This window comes from Scyliorhinus torazame, chromosome 5, assembly GCF_047496885.1.
Source record: "Scyliorhinus torazame isolate Kashiwa2021f chromosome 5, sScyTor2.1, whole genome shotgun sequence".
Classification (NCBI taxonomy): Eukaryota; Metazoa; Chordata; class Chondrichthyes; order Carcharhiniformes; family Scyliorhinidae; genus Scyliorhinus; species Scyliorhinus torazame.
Genome location: NC_092711.1, coordinates 214,148,588 through 214,171,461, shown reverse-complemented (window position 1 = coordinate 214,171,461; position 22,874 = coordinate 214,148,588). Strand labels below are relative to the sequence as shown.

Genomic DNA, 22,874 nt, shown 5'->3' with positions numbered 1-22,874 from the left:
TAGAAACAGACAAGGACAGTCCCACCAAGTTAGACAGGATGAGAAGCATTGCTGGAAGATGGTGTGGTCATGCTCGACTGTATGTGTCGAAGGCTGAGAGAGATTAAGGAAGGATTATATCACAGCCGCAGAGGTGTCGGTAGTGACCTTGATTCAGACCATTTCAGCGCTGTGGCAGGAGTGGATACTTGGGGCGGCACAGTGGCGCAGTGGTTAGCGCTGAGGCCCCGGGTTCAGTCGCGGCTTGGGTCACTATCCATGTGGAGTTTGCACATTCTCCCCATGTCTGCGTGAGTCTCAGCCCCACAACCCACAGATGTGCAGGGTAGGTGGATTGGCCACATTGAAAGTGCCCCTTAATTGGAAAAAAAAAGAATTGGATACTCTAAATTAATATTTTTAAAAAAGGAGTGGGAACCTAATTGGAGAGATCCAGCCATGATTTTCAGGAAAGTTAGGCATATAATTGGACTTTGAAGAGTAAAACTGAAGCGAAAGTTTAAAGGGCAGAGGAGTCAAGGGTACCTTTCTTGAGGAGGGTGTGATGATCCTGAATTGCAAGGGTGGGGGGTCAATACAAGAGGATATGTAACCATTTATACTGCCACCTCACATAATGGCTGGGAAGGGATGTTGGGTGATCAGTACTTTCATAGGAAAGAGTCTAGAGAGCAGGAGGTGGGTCTCATGGAGAGGGCATGAGGGAAGATGGTAGAGAATCTAAATTAAAAATAGGGATCAATGCTCGGGAACAGGAATCTAGAGGAAGGATACGTTTGGTGGGTACGGTGAAAGGGGTAAAAGCTGAACAATTCATCTCAACCTTATTGACAAAGAAATTCTCCTTGCACCTGTTGAAAGGGAAAGGGGTTTAAAATGTCTGGCTCGCCAGGATGATCCTGGAGTAGTGAGTGTGAGATCCAATGCTGCTTGAAAAGGCCCAGTGCATCTGGTGATGAATCACCCAGTGATGGCTAATATCTGCAAAAGGAATCTGTATGACATAGATGCCACCAGCACCATTGTTCTGAAAGAAGTAATCTCATTAACAACTTTAAACTGAGCCATGTCATGATTTCTTTAGTGAAGAGAACACAGCAATGGAATACAGTTTCTCAAATAGCATGTTTTGCTTTCTACTGGCTTAGATCTTGAATGTTTGTTCGAAATATCAGATGCATTTTGACCGTTTAAATTTTTACTATTTAAAGAATAACCGGTGAGTGCAAATGAACTCATTTTTAATTAATCCTGCAAGTGTCCTTCCCCCCCCCCCCCCCCCCCCCCCCCCCCCACCCCTTTTGTGTTTCCGGCTTTCGCAGGTGGATGAATCGATTGGGATTAGCTGCTATTGGGTACACACCTGATGATAAGGTGACCAGACCAGATGAAGGTGAGCTTTTAGCATCCTAGCTGGGACCAACTGTTATGCTAACAAAAAGCGCTAATATTTGACAGTAATACTTTCTAATAGGAGCTGGGAAAGGGAAGAACCACTTAGGACATGAATAGCTAGCAAACATTAAAGTAGGCACAATGGTCTTCACATGGGAATGGGGTGCAGAATGAAATCCATTCATTTGTTGCATTCATTGTCTCGGATTTTGGTCCAGGTTCATTAAAAACAATAAGGCAAAATGTGTTCCTATTTGGTTCTACTGCTGCTCCATCCCTAAGGATCAGACAATTATCACTTTTTAAAATCAGAATTTGTCCTTGTTGGAGTTTTGCCCAGGTTACTTGTGAACTCTGAAGTAATGCACCCCAAGCTCTCTTGGATTGAGAAAGATGGGCAAGGGAACAATCAGTGTATCTGGAATTCTTGTCTCCACAATTTCAATAGAGGCTACCGGCCATTTATTTAAATTGGTCAAATTAGTCAGGATTTTATTTTGTATGTTTGAGGTGAATTTAGAAATCAATACACATGGGCCAAACATTCACTGATAATGGAGGAATTCCTGCACTGGCCTTTTCTCTTATGAGTTTTTTTCAGATTGTCCTTTGGATGTGGGACGTTCTGGCGAGACGGCACTTATTGTCCATACTTAGTTGCCTTGAGAGGATTATGGACACCATTTTCACTTGGAGTTCAGAAGAGATTTGGGGCAAATGGTGGGGTAGGGGAAGAGGAGATCTCCGGCAGGAAACCTGGATACATGAGTCTCCTGGATGCCCTGCAGGAATTAACAGCAGGATATCCTTGGACTCCCCAGCCAGGTGAGGAGGCCGGTTGCCTGCTGGGTGGGATAACGGATGTGGAACCGATGTCGAGTACGACTGACATGACGGTGGGTGGGAGCAGTTCACAGGTGGAGGTGGGGTTGGACACCATAATTACAAGGCTGGGCATGGACGTAATGTCATCCATAATTCTATGGACACCGAGGTTAGGTGGTGGGGGTCATGGGGGATGGCCTTTCCATTTATATATGCTAGCCCTAATGGTTCTCCTAATCTTCCAGCCTAGTTTCAATGGATACTCTGGAGAAATGGATGAATGTCTGTCAGAGGGATCATCCAGAGTATGTGGAAACTCCAGCTGACAATGTCACTGGGGCTGAGCTCCCTACAAACGCTGTTTCAGGTTAAATGATGTAACCTGATCAGACATCCGAAAGATGTGGCTGATCTTTAACCCTAAAACAAGTGGGTTGGGCAGATGGTACAACGTTTAAAATCTCACACCCAATCCTAAACTGTCTACCTTAATGTGAAGATGCCTGCGTTGGACTCTAGGTGAGCGCACAGTACGAAGTCTTACAACACCAGGTTAAAGTCCAACAGGTTGGACTGTTGGACGAAACAAACCTGTTGGACTTTAACCTGGTGTTGTAAGACTTCGTACTGTGTGTCTACCTTAAGTTTAACAGAGGTAGGGTAAGGAGCGGACAGCCAACTTGCTCCCAGGAGGCAGCTTAGCAATTTAAATACTTAATGAGATTTGGCGGCCCCTGATTTAACAGTGGCAGGCCTTGGGAAACCTGAACAGCTAAGGTGCGATGAAGATAGCTCCGGGAATAGGTAAGTGCTTCTCCATACAGCGCTGCTTCATGGACCAGGAGCAGCAGGAGTGCTTCTTCCCAGTGCCCTCGATTTCCCTCCATTAAAATACATCTTACTCAGACCCCACCCCCTATACAGACTCCTAAAAGTCAGGAATCAGAGCCCCTCTGAAATCGACTCATATTACCCCTCCGCCTCGGAGTCATGGACTGGACACTCACTCACCCATGGGGCCGCTACCTGCTTCAAAAGCCCGCTCCAGAGTACTCCCTGCTCGACTGGGAGGCAAGCCCGTCAGTCAGGTTTAATTCCAGATGGGGGACCCGGAAATGAGAAAAAAAGAGACCTGCAGTGGGGTCAAAACACTTCCCGACCTGTGCCCAAAATAAACCCTTCAGAAATTTGCTTCAGAATATCGGCACTTATCTTTGTGATGGACTCTTCTATTTTACCCCCGTTAACTGCTTTTGATTGATTTTGCTGCTCATACTGCTGAGAGTATTGGCTCACTGGTACTCTCAGACCCTTCAAAACAGCCCATAATTATGAACCTGTGGCTCTGGATTGTGAGTCCAGTACAATCGTGTTGAAGCTGTGCTGTTCACCGCGCCCCCCCCCCCCAACTCCTGTTCTTGCTATCCAGTTCAGAGAAGACAGGGAATGTGGTGAGGAAGTTGAACTTATAGCAGCATCCACAGTTCCATCGAAAGGGCTTTATCTAAATTATAGGATTTCTATTCCTTAGCACGTACTGTTGAACGAATGCTTAACAATCCTCTCAATAGCTTGTATTTAAAATAGGAAATGTCCCTCATTCCGTCACAGTGGCAGAAACATTGCAAGCAATAGCAGGAAGATATGGTCAAAGAGGAAAGCTTTGCACGACATTCTTTGGTCTGCTGTTTCAACGGAAGTGTTAATCTTCTTAACTTTAAAATAGTCAAAAGCCTCCAATAAAATAGCAAGCAAGGTGTGTTCTATAAATGTATTAAATATTCATCTTAAATCATCATTCCGAGGCTCCAGTTTTCACAGAACTAACCAGTTTTCTACCCTTCCTCTGCAACCCACTATTCATGGTAATTATGATAGTGTCATTCAATTTTAAAAAAAATCTTTTTATTGGCATTTCTCATATTTATAAACAATTGTGTGTATATATATATATATATACTTCACATTTTTCTTACCCGCGTTAATTTACTTTATTGTACAAAAAGGTTTATTCTCTCTTTCTTTTAATTGGTCCTATATACATTTCGCCGCCCTGTGGGTCCTTCCCACCCCCCCCCTTGCCCCGCCCTCGCATACTCCCCCTGGCCCTTCCCCTCCCCTCCGTTGGCTTCAGCTATGCTTGCTTTTATTTTCAGGGTGGGGGGTTACCCACCTCCTCTTCTCTTCTTATATGGCTTTCCCACCTTCCTTCCGTCTTTCCCCCCCCCCCCCCCCTCTTCCCCTCCTCACCCCCGTGTTGCACAGTCCTTTGGTTCCTCGCCTATCTTGGTTTATTTTTATTCTTACCTTACTCCTCGTTGCTGGTCTCGAACTGGTTTTCGAACAGGCCGACAAACTGCCCCCAACTATCTAGGAAGCCTTACTCAGACCCTCGGATGGTATACTTAATCTTCTCCAGGTGGAGAAATTCCGAAAGGTCAGTGAGCCAGTCTGCAGCTTTGAGTGGTGCTGCTGATCGCCAGCCGAGCAGGATTCTCCGGCGTGCAATTAGAGAAACGAAAGCAAGGGTGTTAGTCCCCTTCCCCAGTTCTGGCTGCTCCGATACCCCGAAGATCACTCTCACCCTTAGACATAGCCTCGGAGAAGGCTGTCCAGAATCCAGCAAGTTTGGGACAAGCCCAGAGCATGTGGGTGTGGTTGGCCCGGCCCCTCTGGCACCGTTCACTTTTATCCCTCACCTCCGGGAAGAGCCTGCTCATTCGGGTTCTGGTCAGGTGCACTCTGTGCACTATTTTGAGCTGCATTAGGCTGAGCCTTGCGCTGGAGGAGATGGAGTTAGCTCTGCTCAGTGCTTCGCTCCAGAGTCCCCACCCTACCTCTGCCCCAGTTCGTCCTCCCATTTTTGTCTAGTCTCGCCCAGTGGTGTTCGAGCTCCGTCCAGTAACTGTCCGTATATTTTCAAAAATAGTTCCCCCTCCTTGCCGCTTGTGCCTATCAGGTTCTCTAATAGTGTGGTTTCTGGGGCCCCGGGATACCCCACTGTCTCCTTGCGTAGGAAGTGCCTTATTTGGAGGTGTCTCATTTCCTGTCCTTTTGTTAGTTTCCACTTCCTCGTCAGTTCGTTCAGTGTCGCCAACCTGTGCCCTACGTCAAAGTCCCCGACTGTCAGTGTGCCCCCATCCTGCCTCCATCTTTTGAAGATGGTGTCTAGCATGGCTGGGGGGAGTCTGTGATTGCCGCAGATGGGGGCCATGGGGGACATTTTAGTTAGCCCAAAGTGCTGTCTCAGTTTGGCCCAGGTTCTCAGCGTGGCCGCACTGATGATAGTGTCATTCATGATCATTGTCCTAGACCCGCAAGCCAGGGTCACAAGTTCATTATCCTGGTATGGCAGTTGTAAAATTGAATGATACCAAAGTTCAGCTGGTTCACAGATGAGTCAAGGGCGGTGCTTACTTGCTCTGGTCTGCAGGCGACTCGAATCCCATATTATCTGGTTGACTCTCAAGTCCCTTTGAAGTAGCCTTGCAAGTACTTGGCTGTACATAGATCCACCACTAATAATTATGGATTTACCAGCAATACCCATGTCCCAAGCACCGAATAAAGAATAAATTTGCAGGCTAGCATCATTTGCATTCAATTCCTGGGAGTCACCCTCAAACGTGTCAATGAACACAGTGTTGACAATAAATTGAATAATAAGTTGAATAACACTGCTGAATAACAATGTCAAAATGCTGTCAGGGACTAGAGCTATGGAGCGGGATTCTCTCCTACCCGGCGGGGCGGGGGGTCCCGGCGGGACTGAGTGGTGTGAACCACTCCGGCGCCGGGCCACCCCAAACCTGCGGAACCCTCCGCACCTTCAGGGGCTAGGCCCGCCCCGGATTGGTTGGCGCCCCGCTGGCCGGCGGGAAAAGGGCTTGGCGCCACGCCAAACCGGGGCTGAAGAGCCTCCTCCGGCTGGCGCGAGTGGCGCATGCGCGGGAGCGCCAGCGCATGCTGGCGTCATCCCCGCGCATGCGCAGAGGGATTCATAGAATTTACAATGCAGAAGGAGGCTATTCGGCCCATCGAGTCTGCACCGGCTCTTGGAAAGAGCACCCTACCCAAGCCCACACTCTCACCCTATCCCCATAACCCAGTAACGCCACCCAACACTAAGGGCAATTTTGGACACTAAGAGCAATTTAGCATGCCCAATCCACCTAATCTGCACATCTTTGGACTGGGAGGAAACCGGAGCACCCGGAGGAAACCCACGCACACACGGGGAGAACGTGCAGACTCCGCACAGACAGTGACACAAGGCGGAATCGAACCTGGGACCCTGGAGCTGTGAAGCAATTGTGCTAACCACTATGCTACCGTGCTGTCCGCACCGGGAATGGCGGAAGACCACAGCCTCCGGTGCGGAACAATAGAATTCCCCCACGGCACAGGCCCGCCCACGGATCGGTGGGCCCGACCACGGGCCAGGCCACCGTGGGGGCACCTCCCGGGGCCAGATCCCCCCCACAACCCCCCAAGAAGCCCGGAGCCCACCCGCGCCTCCAGGCCCCGCAGGTAAAGGACCTACGTAATTTACGTCGGCGGGACTGGTAAAGAACGGGTGGGATTTCGGCCCATCGTGACCCGGAGAATTCGGTCAGCCCCGGGGCCCATTGAGTCGCGCCGGATCCCGCCATTCTCCGAGGCGGTCGGCACGACTAACGCCGGAGCAATTTTTGGGGGTGGGAGAATTAGGAGGACGGCGGGGGCGGAATTCACGGCGACCCCCGGCGATTCTCCCAGTGGGGGGTGGGAGATTCCCGCCCATGGGGCGGGATTCTCCGCAATCGGCGCGATGTCTGCCGACCGGCGCCAAAAACGGCGCGAATCAGTCCGGCATTGCGCCGCCCCAAAGGTGCGGAATTCTCCGCATCTTGAGGGGCCGAGCCCTTACCTTGAGGGGCTAGGCTCGCGCCAGACTGATTTCCGCCCCGCCAGCTGGTGGGAAAGGCCTTTGGTGCCCCGCCAGCTGGCGCGAAAATGACTTTGCCGTGCGGCGCATGCGCGGGAGCGTTAGCGGTCGCTCACGGCATCCCCGCGCAAGCGCAGTGGAGGGGGTCTCTTCCGCCTCCGCCATAGTGGAGACCATGGTGAAGGCGGAAGGAAAAGAGTGCCCCCAAGGCACAGGCCCGCCTGCGGATCGGTGGGCCCCGATCCCGGGGCCAGATCGCCCCGCGCCCCTCCCCAGGACCCCGGAGCCCGCCCGCGCCGCCTTGTCCCGGCGGTAAGAGAGGTGGTTTGATTCTCGCCGGCGGGACAGGCATTCTAGCAGCGGGACTTCGGCCCACCACGGGCCGGAGAATCGCCGGGGGGGGGGGGGGCCTGCCAACCGGCGTGGCGCGATTCCCACCCCCGCCGAATATCCGGTGCCAGAGAATTCGGCAACCGGCGGGGGCAGGATTCACGCCAGCCCCCGGCGATTCTCCGACCCGGCGGGAGGTCGGAGAATCCCGCCCATGATTTCTGATGAAAAGCTCATTAGGAATATGCTTCTTAAACATGAGCTCTCGTCAAGACAAACACCTAGAAGACTTAAGCCAGAAAGATGAAAATGTTAACAGTTCACCTTTAGTATCTCCCAGGAAAATCTTTCCTATAATTCTAATGTTCATAAGAGCTGCAGGAATTTCAAACAACAGGGCTTAGCACCACTAAAAAAAAAATGTATTGGACTGCAGGCAAAATGCTAGGGAGGAAGGGGGGAACTGTGTATATTGATGGTGACTGTGGATGATTCCTGATTCCTTTTTTATTTGATGTTTATGTTGATATGTGGGCTGTTGTTTGGGGGTTTGTGGGAGGATAGGATTGTTATTGTTGATAAGGGGATTGACATTGTATTCGTTACCGTTTATTGTTTGTTGGTGGGGTGTAAATTTTGAAGAAAATGTGAAAAAGAGTTAAAATATTTTTTTAAAAACAGACGCCAGAGAAACAATTACACAAGAGAAAGGCTTCTAAGAACACTCTGTAACCATGTCCAAGGGAGATTTTTAAACTGAGTTTAAAGGACAAATACATTTATCTAAATTATGACTGTATGAGCAGAATGGTCACTTAGCATTTCAGTCATTGTTCAGATTTTCCACAGCTGGATAATGCTGCTGAGGCTGCTCGAGCTCCTTTAAGCAGTATCAGTAAAACTAGCTCCAGTATGAATTTGCCTTCTTACATAGAGCCAACTGTGTGCAGGACAATCCACTCCCAAAACCAGAAATAACTCCTCTAATACTTTCACACTTCCGTCTTAAATATCTATCAATCAGAATATATTCAAATTGCATCCATAAACCTCGATTTTCCTTGGCATAGGCTAGATAGCTTAGCATCTGTCATAGGGAAAATGTTAGAAGCCATTGCTAAATACTTTATAGCAGGACACTTCGATAAATTCAAGGTATTTAGGTAGGTTCTGTGAGAGGAAATCATGTTTAACCAATTTACTGGCGGGAACAGGGTGTCCTAGTGCATGAATTGTAAGAGGTTAATATTCAGGCACAGCTAATAATTAGGACTAATGGAATGTTACGTTTATTGCGAGGGGAATTGAATATAAAAGTAGAGAGGTTATGTAGAGCCTTGGTGAAGCCAGATTTGGAGTACTATGTTCAATACGGGTCTCCTTATTTAAAGAAGGATGTAAATGCGTTTGAAGCTGTCCAGAGACTCAGCGAGTACCTGCAATGGACGGGTTGTCTTTTGAGTATAGGTTGGACAGGCTAGGTTTGTATTCGCTGGAGTTTAGAAGAAGCAACTTGATTAAAACAAATAAGATACAAAGGGGTTTTGACAGGGTGGATGTGGAAAGGATATTGCCACTTGCAGGAGAATCTAGAACTAGGGGTCATCAGATAAAAATAAGACCGATTTAAGACCAATGAGGAGATTTTTTTTCTCTGAGGGCCATCAGTCTTTGGAACTCACTGGCTCAAAAGGTGGTGGAAGTGAATCTTCGAATATTTTTAAGGCAGAGCGAGATAGATTCCTGATAAGCAAGTGGACAAAAGGTTATTGGGGGGGGGGGGGTGATTAGGCGGGATTGTGGGGTTGAGGTTACAGTCAGATCAGCCATGTTCTTATTGAATGGCGGTACAGGTTTGATGGGCTGAACCACCTATTCCTGCTCCTAATTCCTATGGTCGTATTTGTGGTGATATGCATCACTGTAAATACACAAGGGGTTAATGTGGATACACTAGGACTAAATAAACACTAGAGGGAGCACCAGAGACATCATGACACACAGACATTCAACCAATAGGTCAGTAAGATAGGACAGGACCAATGGGCAGTCAAGACACATCCAGAGGTGACACTACCACAAGGGGGCTACCCATATAAAAGGACAGGGCACACGTGCTCTTTCTCTTTTCCACAGGCGACACTCAGTGAGAGACAGGGGCAGATCAGAGCATCACACCCACCGCATGGATTAGAGCAGACTGGTTAGTTAGATTGAGTTACTATAGTAAGATTAGCAGGAGAGTCAAACTCAAGTAGGAGAATTGTGAACTGTTCAATAAATGTGTTAAACCTGTCTCCAAGTCTGAACCTTCCTTTGTCAGAGTGTATAGCAAGGAAGCAGCTTATGCTATATGAAGAAGCATAACACAACAGTATTTATGTTTGAATTATTAATTAAATTAGCCTTCCTATCATCGAGGCCAGCGAATCGCGCCCAGTATTTTTTTCAGAATTGGGGAGCTGAACTCCAAGACCGTACCGCCATTTTGACAGGATTCCCCGACCTCTAAGTGTACCTGTGGGTCCCCCATAGGCAACATCACCACCCACCCACATGGGCACTACCCCATACCGCCCAAGTGAGGACACCAGGCTTTGGATCCCAGGGAGTCCCCCCTCTTCAGGTGCCCCCTTTCAGGCCCCCCCCTTCCAGGAACCCACCTGCCACCACCCCCCAACCTCCAAGAAGCCCCTACTTACCTGCCATGCACACCCACCACCCTTCTTAACCCCCTCCTTTCATAGGCATGGCCCCACTCATCCTTTGAGCCTTGGCAGTGCCACCGTGGCATTTGGGCACCCTTGCACTGCCACCCTCACACCCAGGCAGTGCTTCTGCCAGCTTGGCGGTGCCACCCGGGCTCCTTAGCAGTGCCAGGATGACAGTGTAAAAGGTGCCATCTGGGCAATGCCCAGATGCCCGTGTTCTAGTTGGAGGGCCAAGAGGCCACCCTGCACTATTCCTGACCATCCAGGCATCTCCGATAGCCCAGGAGACCCCTCGAGTGCCATTCTGCCTGGTCCACGTTTGTACAGACCAGTGCTGAACGGCGCTCAGCTGCAGCCTCTCTGGGGAGGCCGCTAGATCCCGGGAGGCTGGTAGATCCCGGGGAAAGTTTGGCGAAGTCGGTTTAAAATCGACTTCGGTGTGTGCTGTTTGGTCCCGCCCCTTTTGGGCATGCTTCTGACTCCAACACCTCGAGGGACGTGAAGGTTGCTGGGACACCAACGGGAGGCCTCTCCTGGCATTCACCGGCCACACCGTGCTCGCCAAAAGTGCAACGTGGCCGGTGGATCGCCCCTGAGTTCAGGGGCAGGATTCTCCGACCGCCCCCCCCCCCCCCCCGCCCGCCGGATCGGAGAATCGCCGGGGGCCGGCGTGAATCCCGCCCCATCAGGCTGCCTAATTCTCCGGCGCCAGGGTTTTGGCGGGGTCAGGAATCGCGCCAGTCGACGGCCGCTGGCAGCAGCCACCCCTGGCGATTCTCCAGTCCGCGATGGGCCAAGTGGCTGCCCGCTTTCGGCGGGTCCCGCCGGCGTAAATCACAACAGGTCCTTACCGGCGGGACCTGGCTCCACGGGCAGCCTGCAGAGCCCTGGGGGTGGGGGGGGGGGGTTGCGGGGGGGGTCTGGCCCCGGGGGGGTGCTCCCAAGGTGGACTAGCCCGCGATCGGGGCCCACTCTTTCCCTCCGCACCGGCCGCTGTCAACCTGCGACATGGAGATGAACCCCCCCGCCCCGCGCATGTGCTGGGATGACGCCAGCACACTGGCGCTCCCGCGCATGCGCCAACTTGCACCGGCCGCCAGAGGCCCTTCGCCGCCGGTTGGCCTGGCGCCAAGCCCTTCCACACCGGCTGGCGCAGCGCCAAACACTCTGCCAAGGATTCCGCACCTTTGGGGCGGCCCGACGCCAGAGTGGTTCACGCCACTCCTCGGCGCCGGAGTGGCACGTCCCGCCGGTTTGCGGAGGATCCCGCCCCAGTTTTCCCCACATGCTTTTTGCAGTTTCAGTTATACACTGCAGGCATATCATGGCCCTGACAGGCTCCTCACCCAGAAGTCAGACTGACTGTCAGACTTAGCTTCCAGTCTAATATGTAGCAGGCCTAAGACCAGGGAGGTCTGATCCAAATCACAGAGGCAATCCTTTGCATGGTGATGAGGAACGTGAAGAGCCCTGGGGAAAGACTCCTATCACTCCCAGCCCACAAGTAGTATTTTCTCCTCAAAACTGGCCTCTCCCCAGGCCAGGGAAATCGCAATGGCCACAGTGAAGCAGGTTCCATCAGTGGGTACCAGTTTCATTGAAGGTATCAAAATGCCTATTTTTTAACCTATCTCCAAAAACGCAGGAGGTCTGCAGGTTGAAGCCAACTTTCCCATGTGCTGAGAACTCTTCCCGATTTAACTCACCAATGATAAAGTTATCCCTTTGTGCCTTTTAGTGACATGCATTTCTGTCATTTTTTTGATCCTATTTTTCAAAAGGTATTTTTCAGTGGCATTTTATAATAATGCGTTTTTAATCCCCTTTCAGACTACTGGAGTGAAAGCGACCAAGAGGATGCCAATGATTCTTTAACTGTAAAGGCGGAGGGCCCATCATCAGTGTGTGACACCTATCCCCGAACGCCATCAGTAAGTATCTGTGATTTATGCTTGCTGTATCTTTTAGCATTATGGGCTTGATTGGGGTTTGAACCCACAACCTTCTGACTCAGAGATGAGAGCGCTGCCAACTGAACTGTGACAGAAACACCTGAAATGTCCGGCACCATCTAATATTAGTTAAACAAGTTGCAGCCTCTCCTCAGATAGCAGGCAATGGAATTTCTGAAGCATAATTGGCAAAAGGAAGGAGAGTGAGATTTTTATTGAATGCATGAGTTACTATCCAGAATGTGCTGCATGAAAGGGGGGTGACAACAGATTGAACAATAACCACCAAAAGGTATTGGGATATATATTTCCTTTTTCTCCCAATTAATACAATTTAGTGTGGTCAATCCACCTACTCTCCACATCTTTGGTTTGTGGAGGCAGGACCCATGCAGACACGGGGAGAACGTGCAAACTCCACAAGGACAGTGGCCCGGGATTAAACTCGGGTCCTCTGCGGCGTGAAGCAGCAGTGCTAACCACTGCACCACAGAGTCACCCATGGATATATACTTTCAAGGAAATGGGCAAGGCAGTAGGAGAAAGGTCAGAGATGTGACCAATTGGATAGTTCTTCAAAAGAAACAGCACAGGTGCCATGGATTAAATGGCTTCCCTCAGTCATGTATTATGCTATGCTTCACACAAAAAGTAAGGGAAATCTACATTTATATTGTGCTTTTAATAGTGAAGCATCTTAATGCCGTTACTTGGTGCTATTGGCAGCGGCCCCCCTGGCGATTCTCCGGTCCGCGATGGGCTGAGTGGCCACCCGTTTCCGGCGGGTTCCGCCGGCGTAAATCACAAACAGGTCCTTACCGGTGGGACCTGGCTCCATGGGCGGACTGCAGAGTCCTCGGGGAGGGGGGGGATCTGGCCCCGGGGGGGTGCCCCCACAGTGGCCTGGCTCGCGATCGGGGCCCACCGATCCGCGGGTGGGCCTGTGCCGTGGGGCCACTCTTTCCCTCCGCACCGGCTGCTGTCAACCTCCGCGATGGCCGACATGGAGATGAACCCCCCCTGCAAACAAAATTTGTCACTGAATCCAATAAGGAGAGAGTAGGCCAGGTGACCAAAAGCTTGGTGGAAGAAGCAACTTGATGGAGGAGGGCTAGGTAGAAAGATGGGGAGGTTTAGGGATGGAATCCCAGAGCGGAGGGCCGAGACAGCTGAAGGGCCAGCTGTCAGTGTGGAGCTAAAGAAATCCGGAAAGCACAAGAGTGAGAGGAGAGCAGAAATCGGAGGGTTGAGGGGCCAGAGGAGGTTAAGAGATAGGAATATTAGCTGTCCACTTGTTAATATCACAAATAGCAATTTTCAACCATATTTAATTTTTAAAATACATACAACTATCGCCAATTATTATTGTTACTACAGAACTTGCTTCTGTCTCCTTTCTATAGGTTAATTCTTCAAGTCCCTTCCCAGAATCTAAGCACGGACGACATTTCTCAAGTGAGTCAACATACTCGCATTCATCTGCTGAGGATTCACGGCATGATGCATCAGGAAGTACCCATTCATCTGGTTGTAGATCTTCATACAGAGAGAGGCGATCGTGGCAGGACCTGATTGAAACCCCTCTAACCAGTTCAGGGTTACACTTCCTGCAAACTGTCCCTCTGGAAACAGATTATATCCCGAGTAGAACAGGCCTAATGTCACCCGAAAGAAGACGGCAGGCAACGTTGCCTGTTCAGAGGCGCCATAACCATGACCGCGATGGGCCTTTTCCACTGGTGGAATGTGAACGGGTACTTGGATCTCACAGTAGGGGATGTAAACAACGCAGCCAGAGCCTCCCAAGGAATAGGGAAGCGCGAATAAAAGGGCACATGCTCCCTCCCGGACTCGCTGAGGAGAGGTCCGAGGATGATGAGATCCAATGTATCAAGCAAAATGGCGCAAATAAACAAGGTTGGTATGAGCAATGTTTTTCATTCAGATGATAACATTTTCGGTTGGAGTGATCAGAGAGTATTGTATTTATTGAAGAACTTGCTTTTCTGATATCACCTTTCACCTGCTCAACATACCCCAAAAACAGTTCACAGGCAATAAATTGCTTTTGCAATGTTGTCTTCATTGTTGTAGAGACAAAAGTGTCGGCGCCGTTGCCCTCAGCCAGGTTCCACAAGCAGCAGATGAGATAATTGACCAGTTAAGCAGTTTTACTGCTTTTGGTTGAGGGAGAAATTATGGACAAAACACCGGATGATCTCTCCATCTGCTAGCTACCTGGCTAAGCAGGCAGATTCAAATTAATGTCTTAGCCAAATGATGGCACTGGAGCGCCCTCCTCAGTATTGCATTGAAGCGTCTGCTAAAGTCTTGTGCTCCATTGCTTAAGTGAGCCCTTGGTCTTCTCTTGGTCATCGCTCAGCCAATGGTGATATTAGAAATAACTCAAAGATTACCAAAGAAGAAATCAGGAGGGATTTTCTTCACATATGACATCCATTTTGTATCGCATGGATTATCACTGAATATTTGGTTTATACAAACAAGCAACCTCACTGTCTCATAAATCAAGCCTCGAATTTTACGATCGTTCATTCCGGCGGGATCTTCCAGTCCCGCCAACGCGCACTCCCACTGCAGGATTCCTGGCGGCAAGGGATGCATTCAACGGGACCAGAGGATTCCGCCGCTGGTCAATGACAGGCAGCGTCTGCCGCCATGAAACATGTGGCAAATCCCACCCTCCAAACTCTTAAAAATCAAGATTTTGTATAAAAATCATGAGTTACTTCTATTTTCAAACATAAATTTATGAACATCATTGGTGGCTTATATAGTCTCTGGACAGGTCAAAGCTCTTTACCAAAACTATATCAGTGCTCCTGAAAATGCTTTAAAAAACCTTTTAAAATTCCTACTTGTTATTTCTGTATGTGAGAAAGAACAAGGGGCGAGATTCTCCGAATCTGGCCCGGGGGGTGCCCCCACGGTGGCCTGGCCCGCGGTCGGGGCCCACCGATCCGTGGGCGGGCCTGAGCCGTGGGGGCACTCTTTCCCTTCCGCCTCCGCCACGGTCTCCACCATGGCGGAGGCAGAAGAGACTCCCTCCACTGCGCATGCGCGGGAATGCTGTCAGCGGCCGCTGACGCTCCCGCGCATGCGCCGCCCAGAGATGTCATTTCCGCGCCAGCTGGCGGGGCACCAAAGGCCTTTTCCGCCAGCTGGCGGGGCGGAAATTCGTCCAGCGCCGACCTAGCCCCTCAAGGTTGGGGCTCGGCCCCCAAAGATGCGGAGCATTCCGCACCTTTGGGGCGGCGCGATGCCCATCTGATTTGCGCGGTTTTGGGTGCCAGTCGGCGGACATCGCGCCATTTCCGGAGAATTTCGCCCAAGATGTCCTCTTACCACTATTAGTTACTATTGGCTGCCCCCTTACAGGACAAAGTCTATCCCAGTTTTAACGCATCCATGCATTGAAAATACATTTGGGGCAGCACGGTAGCCTTGTGGATAGCACAATTGTTTCACAGCTCCAGGGTCCCAGGTTCGATTCCAGCTTGGGTCACTGTCTGTGCGGAGTCTGCACATCCTCCCCGTGTGTGCGTGGGTTTCCTCCGGGTGCTCCGGTTTCCTCCCACAGTCCAAAGATGTGCAGGTTAGGTGGATTGGCCATGATAAATTGCCCTTAGTGTTGGATGGGGGTTACTGGGTTATGGGGATAGGGTGGTGGTGTTGACCTTGGGTAGGGTGCTCTTTCCAAGGGCCGGTGCAGACTCGATGGGCCGAATGGCCTCCTTCTGCACTGTAAATTCTATGATAATCTATGACATTCATCTAATGCAGCGTAACTGGGTATTACCTTCAAAATTGATATCTTTGAAATATGATAGTTGCAGTTAAGTTAATCCAAACATGCGAATAATGGCTGTCAGGTAAAGACTTTCATCCAGCCTGCAGTAGGTATTTCCTCTGCTTCTCAGCCAGAAGCTCAGGGTTGAAGTTATATGACGTCAGGACATGTTGTACATGGAAGGAATGTCCATGGTGTGACTTGACAGATAATCAGCCTGCTAATTCTTCCAACACTTCTCCACTATTCTCCAAAGGAGGAAAACATACCTGTACAACATAAAGATTTCAATGATTAGTCTAAACAATTATTTTCACTGACAATACCTTGAAACTATTTAATATAACAAATGGTCCAGTGTAACAAGAGATACAGAGTAGTGAACAGGGGCGAAATTCTCCAGTATCGGTGCGATGTCCGCCCAAAACGGCGCAAATCAGTCCGGCATCGCGCCGCCCCAAAGGTGCGGAATCATCCGCATCTTGGGGGGCCGAGCCCCAACCTTAAGGGGCTAGGCCTGCGCTGGACTAATTTCCGCCCCGCCAGCTGGCAGAAAAGGCCTTTGGTGCCCCGCCAGCTGGCGCGGAAATGACATCTCCGGGCGGCGCATGCGTTAGCAGCCGCTCACTGCATCCCCGCGCATGCGCTGTAGAGGGAGTCTCTTCCGCCTCCGCCATGGTGGAGACCGTGGCGAAGGTGGAAGGAAAATAGTGCCCCCACGGCACAGGCCCGCCCGCGGATTGTTGGGCCCCGATCGCGGGCCAGGCCACCGTGGGGGCACCCCCCGGGGCCAGATCGCCCCGCGCCCCCCCCCCCCCCGGAGCCCGCCCACGCCGCCTTGTCCCGCCGGTCTCTAGGCATTCTAGCAGCGGGACTTCGGCCCATCCGGGCCGGTGAATCGCGGGGGGGGGGGGGGGACCGCCAACCGGCGGGGCGGGAATCGTGCCCCATGTTAGTATCAACAGAAAATAATTTGCCATTCAACAGCTCTGCTTGAACACAAGGACATCTCAAAGTGCTTCACATTGGGAATCTAAAGTGATAGATGCTAATCAGAAGGAGTTTAAAAAAGTTTAGTAATAAAGACTAGGGGCTGAATTCCCAGGTATCCCAGCTGCGTGTTTCTTGGCCGCGGGCCGTTCGATGGCAGCGGGATTCTATCTTCCCGTCGCTGTCAATGGGATTTCCCACTAACCACCCAGTGCTGCCAGGAAACCCACAGGCGAGGGTGCACTGCCGGTGGGAAAAGTGAAATGCACGACTGTAGAATTCCGACCTAAGTTAGGAAAAGAAAAGCGCTATAAAGACCCAGGAGGCTGAGTTGTAGGATGAATGTTGGTGTATTCCCGGTCAAATGAATCTGCCCTAAGAATTTAAACACACAGTACATGCTGGTCCCTGTCCAGGCCGGTCCTTATACAAGATAATTATGAGCCCCAGCTGGGTGGGCCTCCACCCACTAGTGGGGAAATGCACACTCCACGTGTCTCCACGAGATTAATTAGAGTAAACTCATGAGCCTCATGGGCGTTATTACAGGCACAAAAGAAGAGAAGTGCTTTTGGGAAATTCCTTTGCAAGCAGAGAGTGCCTCATGGCACCGAGATCCCAGGTTCGGCTCTGGGTCACTGTCCGTGGGGAGTTTGCACATTCTCCCCGTGTTTGCGTGAGTTTCGCCCCCACAACCCAAAGATGGGTAGGGTTGGTGGATTGTCCATGCTAAATTGCCCCTTAATTCGAAAAAATAAATTGGGTACTCTAAATTTTTTTTTAAATTAAAAGCAGAGAGGGTGGCGAAACAGAATAAAAGAGGGAAATCCTGGCCTATAGTGTTGGCTCATGAGGGGCCACTATGTAGTGAAGAAGTATAAAACAGGTAGAAGCTTGGTGTTAGAGAAGTGGAAAGGACGTGGAGAAATTTGAAAGTTATGCCAAAAATCTAAGCAAACTCCCGGGTTACTTACACAGCGCCAGGGTACCAGGCTCGATTTCCGGCTTGAGTCACTGTCTGTGCGGAGTCTGCGTGTTCTCCCTGTGTCTACGTGGGTTTCCTCTGGGTGCTCCGGTTTCCTCCCACAAGTTCCGAAAGACAAGCTGTTGTGAATTGGACATTCTGAATTCTCCTTTTGTGTACCCGAACAGGCGCTGGAATGTGGCTACTAGGGGCTTTTCACAGTAACTTCATTGCAGAGTTAATGTAAGCCTACTTATGACAATAAAGATTATTATTATTACCTCTTTAAAAGTGATAAGTGGCATTTGGTCAGAAGGGGCTGAATGGAATTTTGAAAAACATTCACAACAGTTTTAGGGTCTGAGCGAGCCTGATCTCTGGATGTAATGAAGGTGTCAATCAGGAGACTGAGTAATCAACCCAGCTCCCTGATCAAATGTCCACATCAGAGACCTCTTGTGAGGTCACAATTGAGCCTGAACTTAACTAAGGAATTATGTCTCTGGTAATCAATTCTCAAGAGTTGGTATATCTGTTTCTATTACACATCATTTACTGGGTGCTTTACTAATTCCAGTGTGCTACCTGTCAAGTTCAGAAATTAATCGCTTTTATCTTTACAATCCCTTTAGTAACAATGAAGAATTTTGACCTTTGTTCAGGACAGGAAGTGACCGATAGGGACCTGGGTGAGATTTAGCTCTGGAACAAATAAATGGAAACAGGGTTGATATTTATTTATGCACATTGTTCAAAACTATATAGAATTCAAAGCAGCCATTATACAAAGTTGTAAGTGTCCCAGTTCAGGTATTTAATGACGCTTACAAATTCTGACTCCCGACGCATCTGTTCCAATGATGCAACCTTCCACACCAGTGGTTCTGAGATGTCTTCCTTTTGTCTTAACCAAGGAATACCACCCACACCCCAACAACCCACCACCCCATTGTGTTTTACAAGGCCCTCACCCATGTCTACCACATTTCTGCTCTTATCACTTCCCCTCAATCCCAGACAAACAATAGGATTCCCCTTGTTCCTTTCTTCCACCCCACCAGCCATGCTCATTTTCTGCCAATCCAACATGATGCCACCACCAAACACACAACCCCCTCGCCATCCCTTTTAGCATTCCAAAGGGACCATTCCCTCTGTAATACCCTGCTCCAGGCCTCAGTCAACCCATTCATCCCCTTCCCACGGCAACCTCTCCATGCAAACCCAGGAGATGCAACATCTGCCGTTTTGGATCCTCACTCCTCCCTGCCCAAATCCCCAAACACTCCTTTCAGGTGAAACAGTCATGTACTTATACTTCTTTCAATGTGGTTTACTGTATTTGCACTTCACATTAGGTGACAGCTTTGCAGAACACTTTCACTCAAGTCTGCAAGCATGATCTCAAGCTTCCGATGCACTGTCATTTAATTCTCCACCTTGCTCTCACACTGACACCTCTGTCTTTGATCTGCTGCACTGTTCCAGTGAAGCTCAACTCCACAGCTTTCTGGGCTCAACATTGAGTTCAACAATTTCAGACTGCAAACGCCACTTTGTTTCTTGTTCTTTGCATATTTCGGTTTTTCTCTTATTTGTGTTTTCTGACCAGAGCACAGTTTTACATGCCCTAGACACATCTTTTGTTTTTTTGTTTCTTTTCTTGCCCCATTGCCATTCCTCTTGGCCTTCTCTCCTGTCTTTGACCCCATCACAGACCTTCCTTTGTTCTTGTTCTCTATGCTCAAAACCTATTAAATCTCTAACTCTAAATCCCAGTTCTGATGAAAGGTCATCAACATGAAACGTTGGGCTAGATTTTCAATGAGTCTGAGCCACCCTGTGGAGGGGTGAAAATGGCATCTGGGCCAGATTCCAGGATTCTCAGCCCCATTCCCAGGATTCTGAATTTAAAGAGTGCCTATTAAGGGCGCGGGATTTTTTGTGTCACAACCCCGCACTCTCGGCTCAATTGCAGGGATAGGCATGTCCTAGTCCTTGCAATTTTCATGTAGTTAGACTAGCTTTTCAAAGGGTCATTGTTCACAGCTCCTCAAAGGTGGTGTGAACCATAGTCTGCATGAGGGAACATTTTGAAAGATAAAGGTCCTCCTCATACCGCTGTATACCATGGTATGCCCCCAATCCATCCCCTATGGTTCCTCATGCCCCAATGCCAATGTATTCGACTATCCAGTCTTTGGCCCTCATGACCCCATGCTAATATGTCACTCCACTCACCCCCAATGGTCCTCATGCCCCCATGACAAGCTATGGCATTTCCGTGCCCATTCACCCACTATACACTGTTAAGAATCAAAGAACTTTGTAGTGACAGTAGGATGTGTAGAAAAAGCTTTCAAAAATTAATTCATTAATAACTTTCTACTTCTTCATGTCCTAATTAATGAGGCCAATATTTATCGTGCATTCTTGGCTGAGAGTCCAGACATCCATTAGAGTGCTGAAACACCTGAGCGCCGGGGAAAGCATTGCTTGTATAACAGCTCTGGCTGTCTGATCTATTCTGTTAAGTTAAGAATGTTCATTTACACAAGATAAAGAGATTTCAAGTGCATGCAATGTAGTGCCAATAGCTTGCATGGGAGCATGAAGGACCACGAAGGAGCCTTTCCCTCACATCCACGCGTCCACCCTTGGCCTGCAGCAATGCTCCAGTGAAGCTCGGCGCAAGCTGGAGGAGCAGCATCTCATTTCCCGGTTGAGCACGTTGCAGGCCCCGGGACAGTCCCCCTCCCCCCTCTCCCACCAAGCCACCTGTCTTCTGTCCTTAAATTTTCTCAACCTCATGCGATTTACCTCATTTTGTATCCCTGAAGCAATGATCCTGTTCATCGTGTGTATCCCGCTGATAAATCATCCTTTTAATTCATGTCATTGTGGCAATGTTGAACCTGTAGTCTGTCATTCTTCCTATCGTTTCCACCACAAAATCTAGTCAATTTACTAAATCTGGGGTCTCGAATGAAAGAAAAATTATATATGTTTTCATTGCATTCATTCTAAATTTAGCGAATGTGGCAGCGGCCTAGTGTTGAATTTCTGTCAATAATGTCTCTGTGTGTGAGTGAATGAGGCTTTCATTTGCTTGACTTGCTCCAAAACAGTAATTCCTTGCAGCAAGTATCACCAGTGTGCTTTATTTGAAGAAAATGAAACAGTGCATGTACATAATGTGCAGTACAAATACCGCCGTTTTAATTAATCAGTCATTAATAACCTGCAACTGTTGGTCAGTGAAAGAGTGAGTGTTGCCCCTCCTACTTTAAAAATCCCCTGTTCCCTGTTTCAGGCCGATCAGCAAGGCCGCAGTCACATGACGTAAATAATGTAATCTTGTAAGATTACATTGTTTATGTCTGAAAACAGTGGAAACAGCACAAGAATGGAGAATTTGTAAGGTAAGAGGGAGCAGTGACCGATTCATCATTGTTAAAATGGTTTTGTTTGGTCCTACCTTATTTATATCGTAATCTTAAAAGATACGGCTGATTCACCATACCTGATTTTCTTTTCTTACAAAATATGTATTTGGAATGCAATTATGCAAATATATTTGTAACTATTGCTATTATAGATAATGTAACATGTGCCAAATGGTTTGTAAATGGAATCGTGCATTTAAAATTTCATGGGATAGTATCATCCAGGATCCATCCAAAACACCCCATAATAATATATGCATTGATTAGATGCCTTTTTGATTGAAAATTTTGAATGCGCTATAGTTGGTGTTTGGAGGGATTGCATTTTAATATTTAATGGGTTTGTTTGAGAACAACTGATGTGAGGCTGTAATACTGAGTAGGAGCATTGTGAAGACTGATGCCAGTTAACAAATCTCCAATGTAGTCATTGCCTGACAAAACATGATTATTTATTTAAGTAGTAGTTGCTTGCATGGATTTCATTAAGCACAGAGCACTTAGCAGTCCAGAAGAAAGGCTTTTGTTTTAATAGATGATCGTTAGCCGTGTCTCGCTGCACACTGTTGACAGATGTAAATTTATTCTGCTTTTCAATGTTGAGCATAGACTCGAAGAGATTGTTTCAACCAAACCTTTGATTCAGAAAGCAAATAATAGTTTTCAAATCTTTAATAATATATACACATAAATGTTATTTTTTTATTCCAAAAATGCATAATTTTATGACAGAATAATAAATACATTTTTGTCGTTTTTCATGGACGGCTCTGAAAGTGGTAGCTTCCCATTTCTGTGTATTACTGCAAATTCCTTGTTATATTAAATGTAGACTGAAACGGTAATGATGTTTTATTCAGGAAACACGTTTGCAGCCCAAAAGCTGAATTGCAGTATAACCTGCATCACAAAAGGGCAGCACGGTGGCGCAGTGGTTAGCGCTGCTGCCTACAGCACTGAGGACCTGGATTCGATCCCGACACCGGAACACTGTCTGTGTCGATTTTGCACATTCTCCCAGTGTCTGTGTGGGCCTCACCCCCACAACCCAAAGATGTGCAGGTTATGTGGATTGGTCACGTTAAATTGCCCCTTAATTGGAAAAAAATATTGGGTACTCTAAATTTATTTTTCAAAAACCTGCATCACAAAAATTCATAAAGTTCATATATAGTCTAAGTGATAAAGCTAAAACATTCATGAAATAACAAAAATAGACAAACAAATTCAGCAGGTACCCGGGAAAAAAGTGGCGGACCGGATATCAAAAAAAGGAATGTTTGAATTAAAATGATCATAAAATTACAAACCAATACATTATTCCTACATAACAGACACGGAAGTATATATAGAAATGAGGTAAGGTTGATTGGGGTTTATTCTTTCCGCTTAAGGGTGCATCATTCATAGGTCCAACTTATCTCAAGGAAGCTGTTTTATTTTTTACTTCAGCCCATTTGCTACAATATTATCTTAGGTTAACTTATAAAGTAATTAGGTTCCTAATCACATCCAGGAAGCCT

The 22,874-nt window shown here is 48.4% G+C and overlaps 1 protein-coding gene across 3 annotated transcripts in view; it reads left to right on the top strand.

The window, feature by feature from the left end:
- Positions 1–22,874, top strand: part of LOC140420938 (connector enhancer of kinase suppressor of ras 2) — a 986,283-nt gene that overhangs the window by 933,820 nt on the left and 29,589 nt on the right. For all 3 annotated transcript variants that reach the window (XM_072505113.1, XM_072505112.1, XM_072505114.1), the window contains 3 exons: positions 1,323–1,393; positions 12,019–12,119; positions 13,544–14,057. In XM_072505113.1, coding sequence (XP_072361214.1) covers positions 1,323–1,393; positions 12,019–12,119; positions 13,544–14,057 — 686 coding nt within the window. The remainder of the gene's footprint in view (positions 1–1,322; positions 1,394–12,018; positions 12,120–13,543; positions 14,058–22,874) is intronic.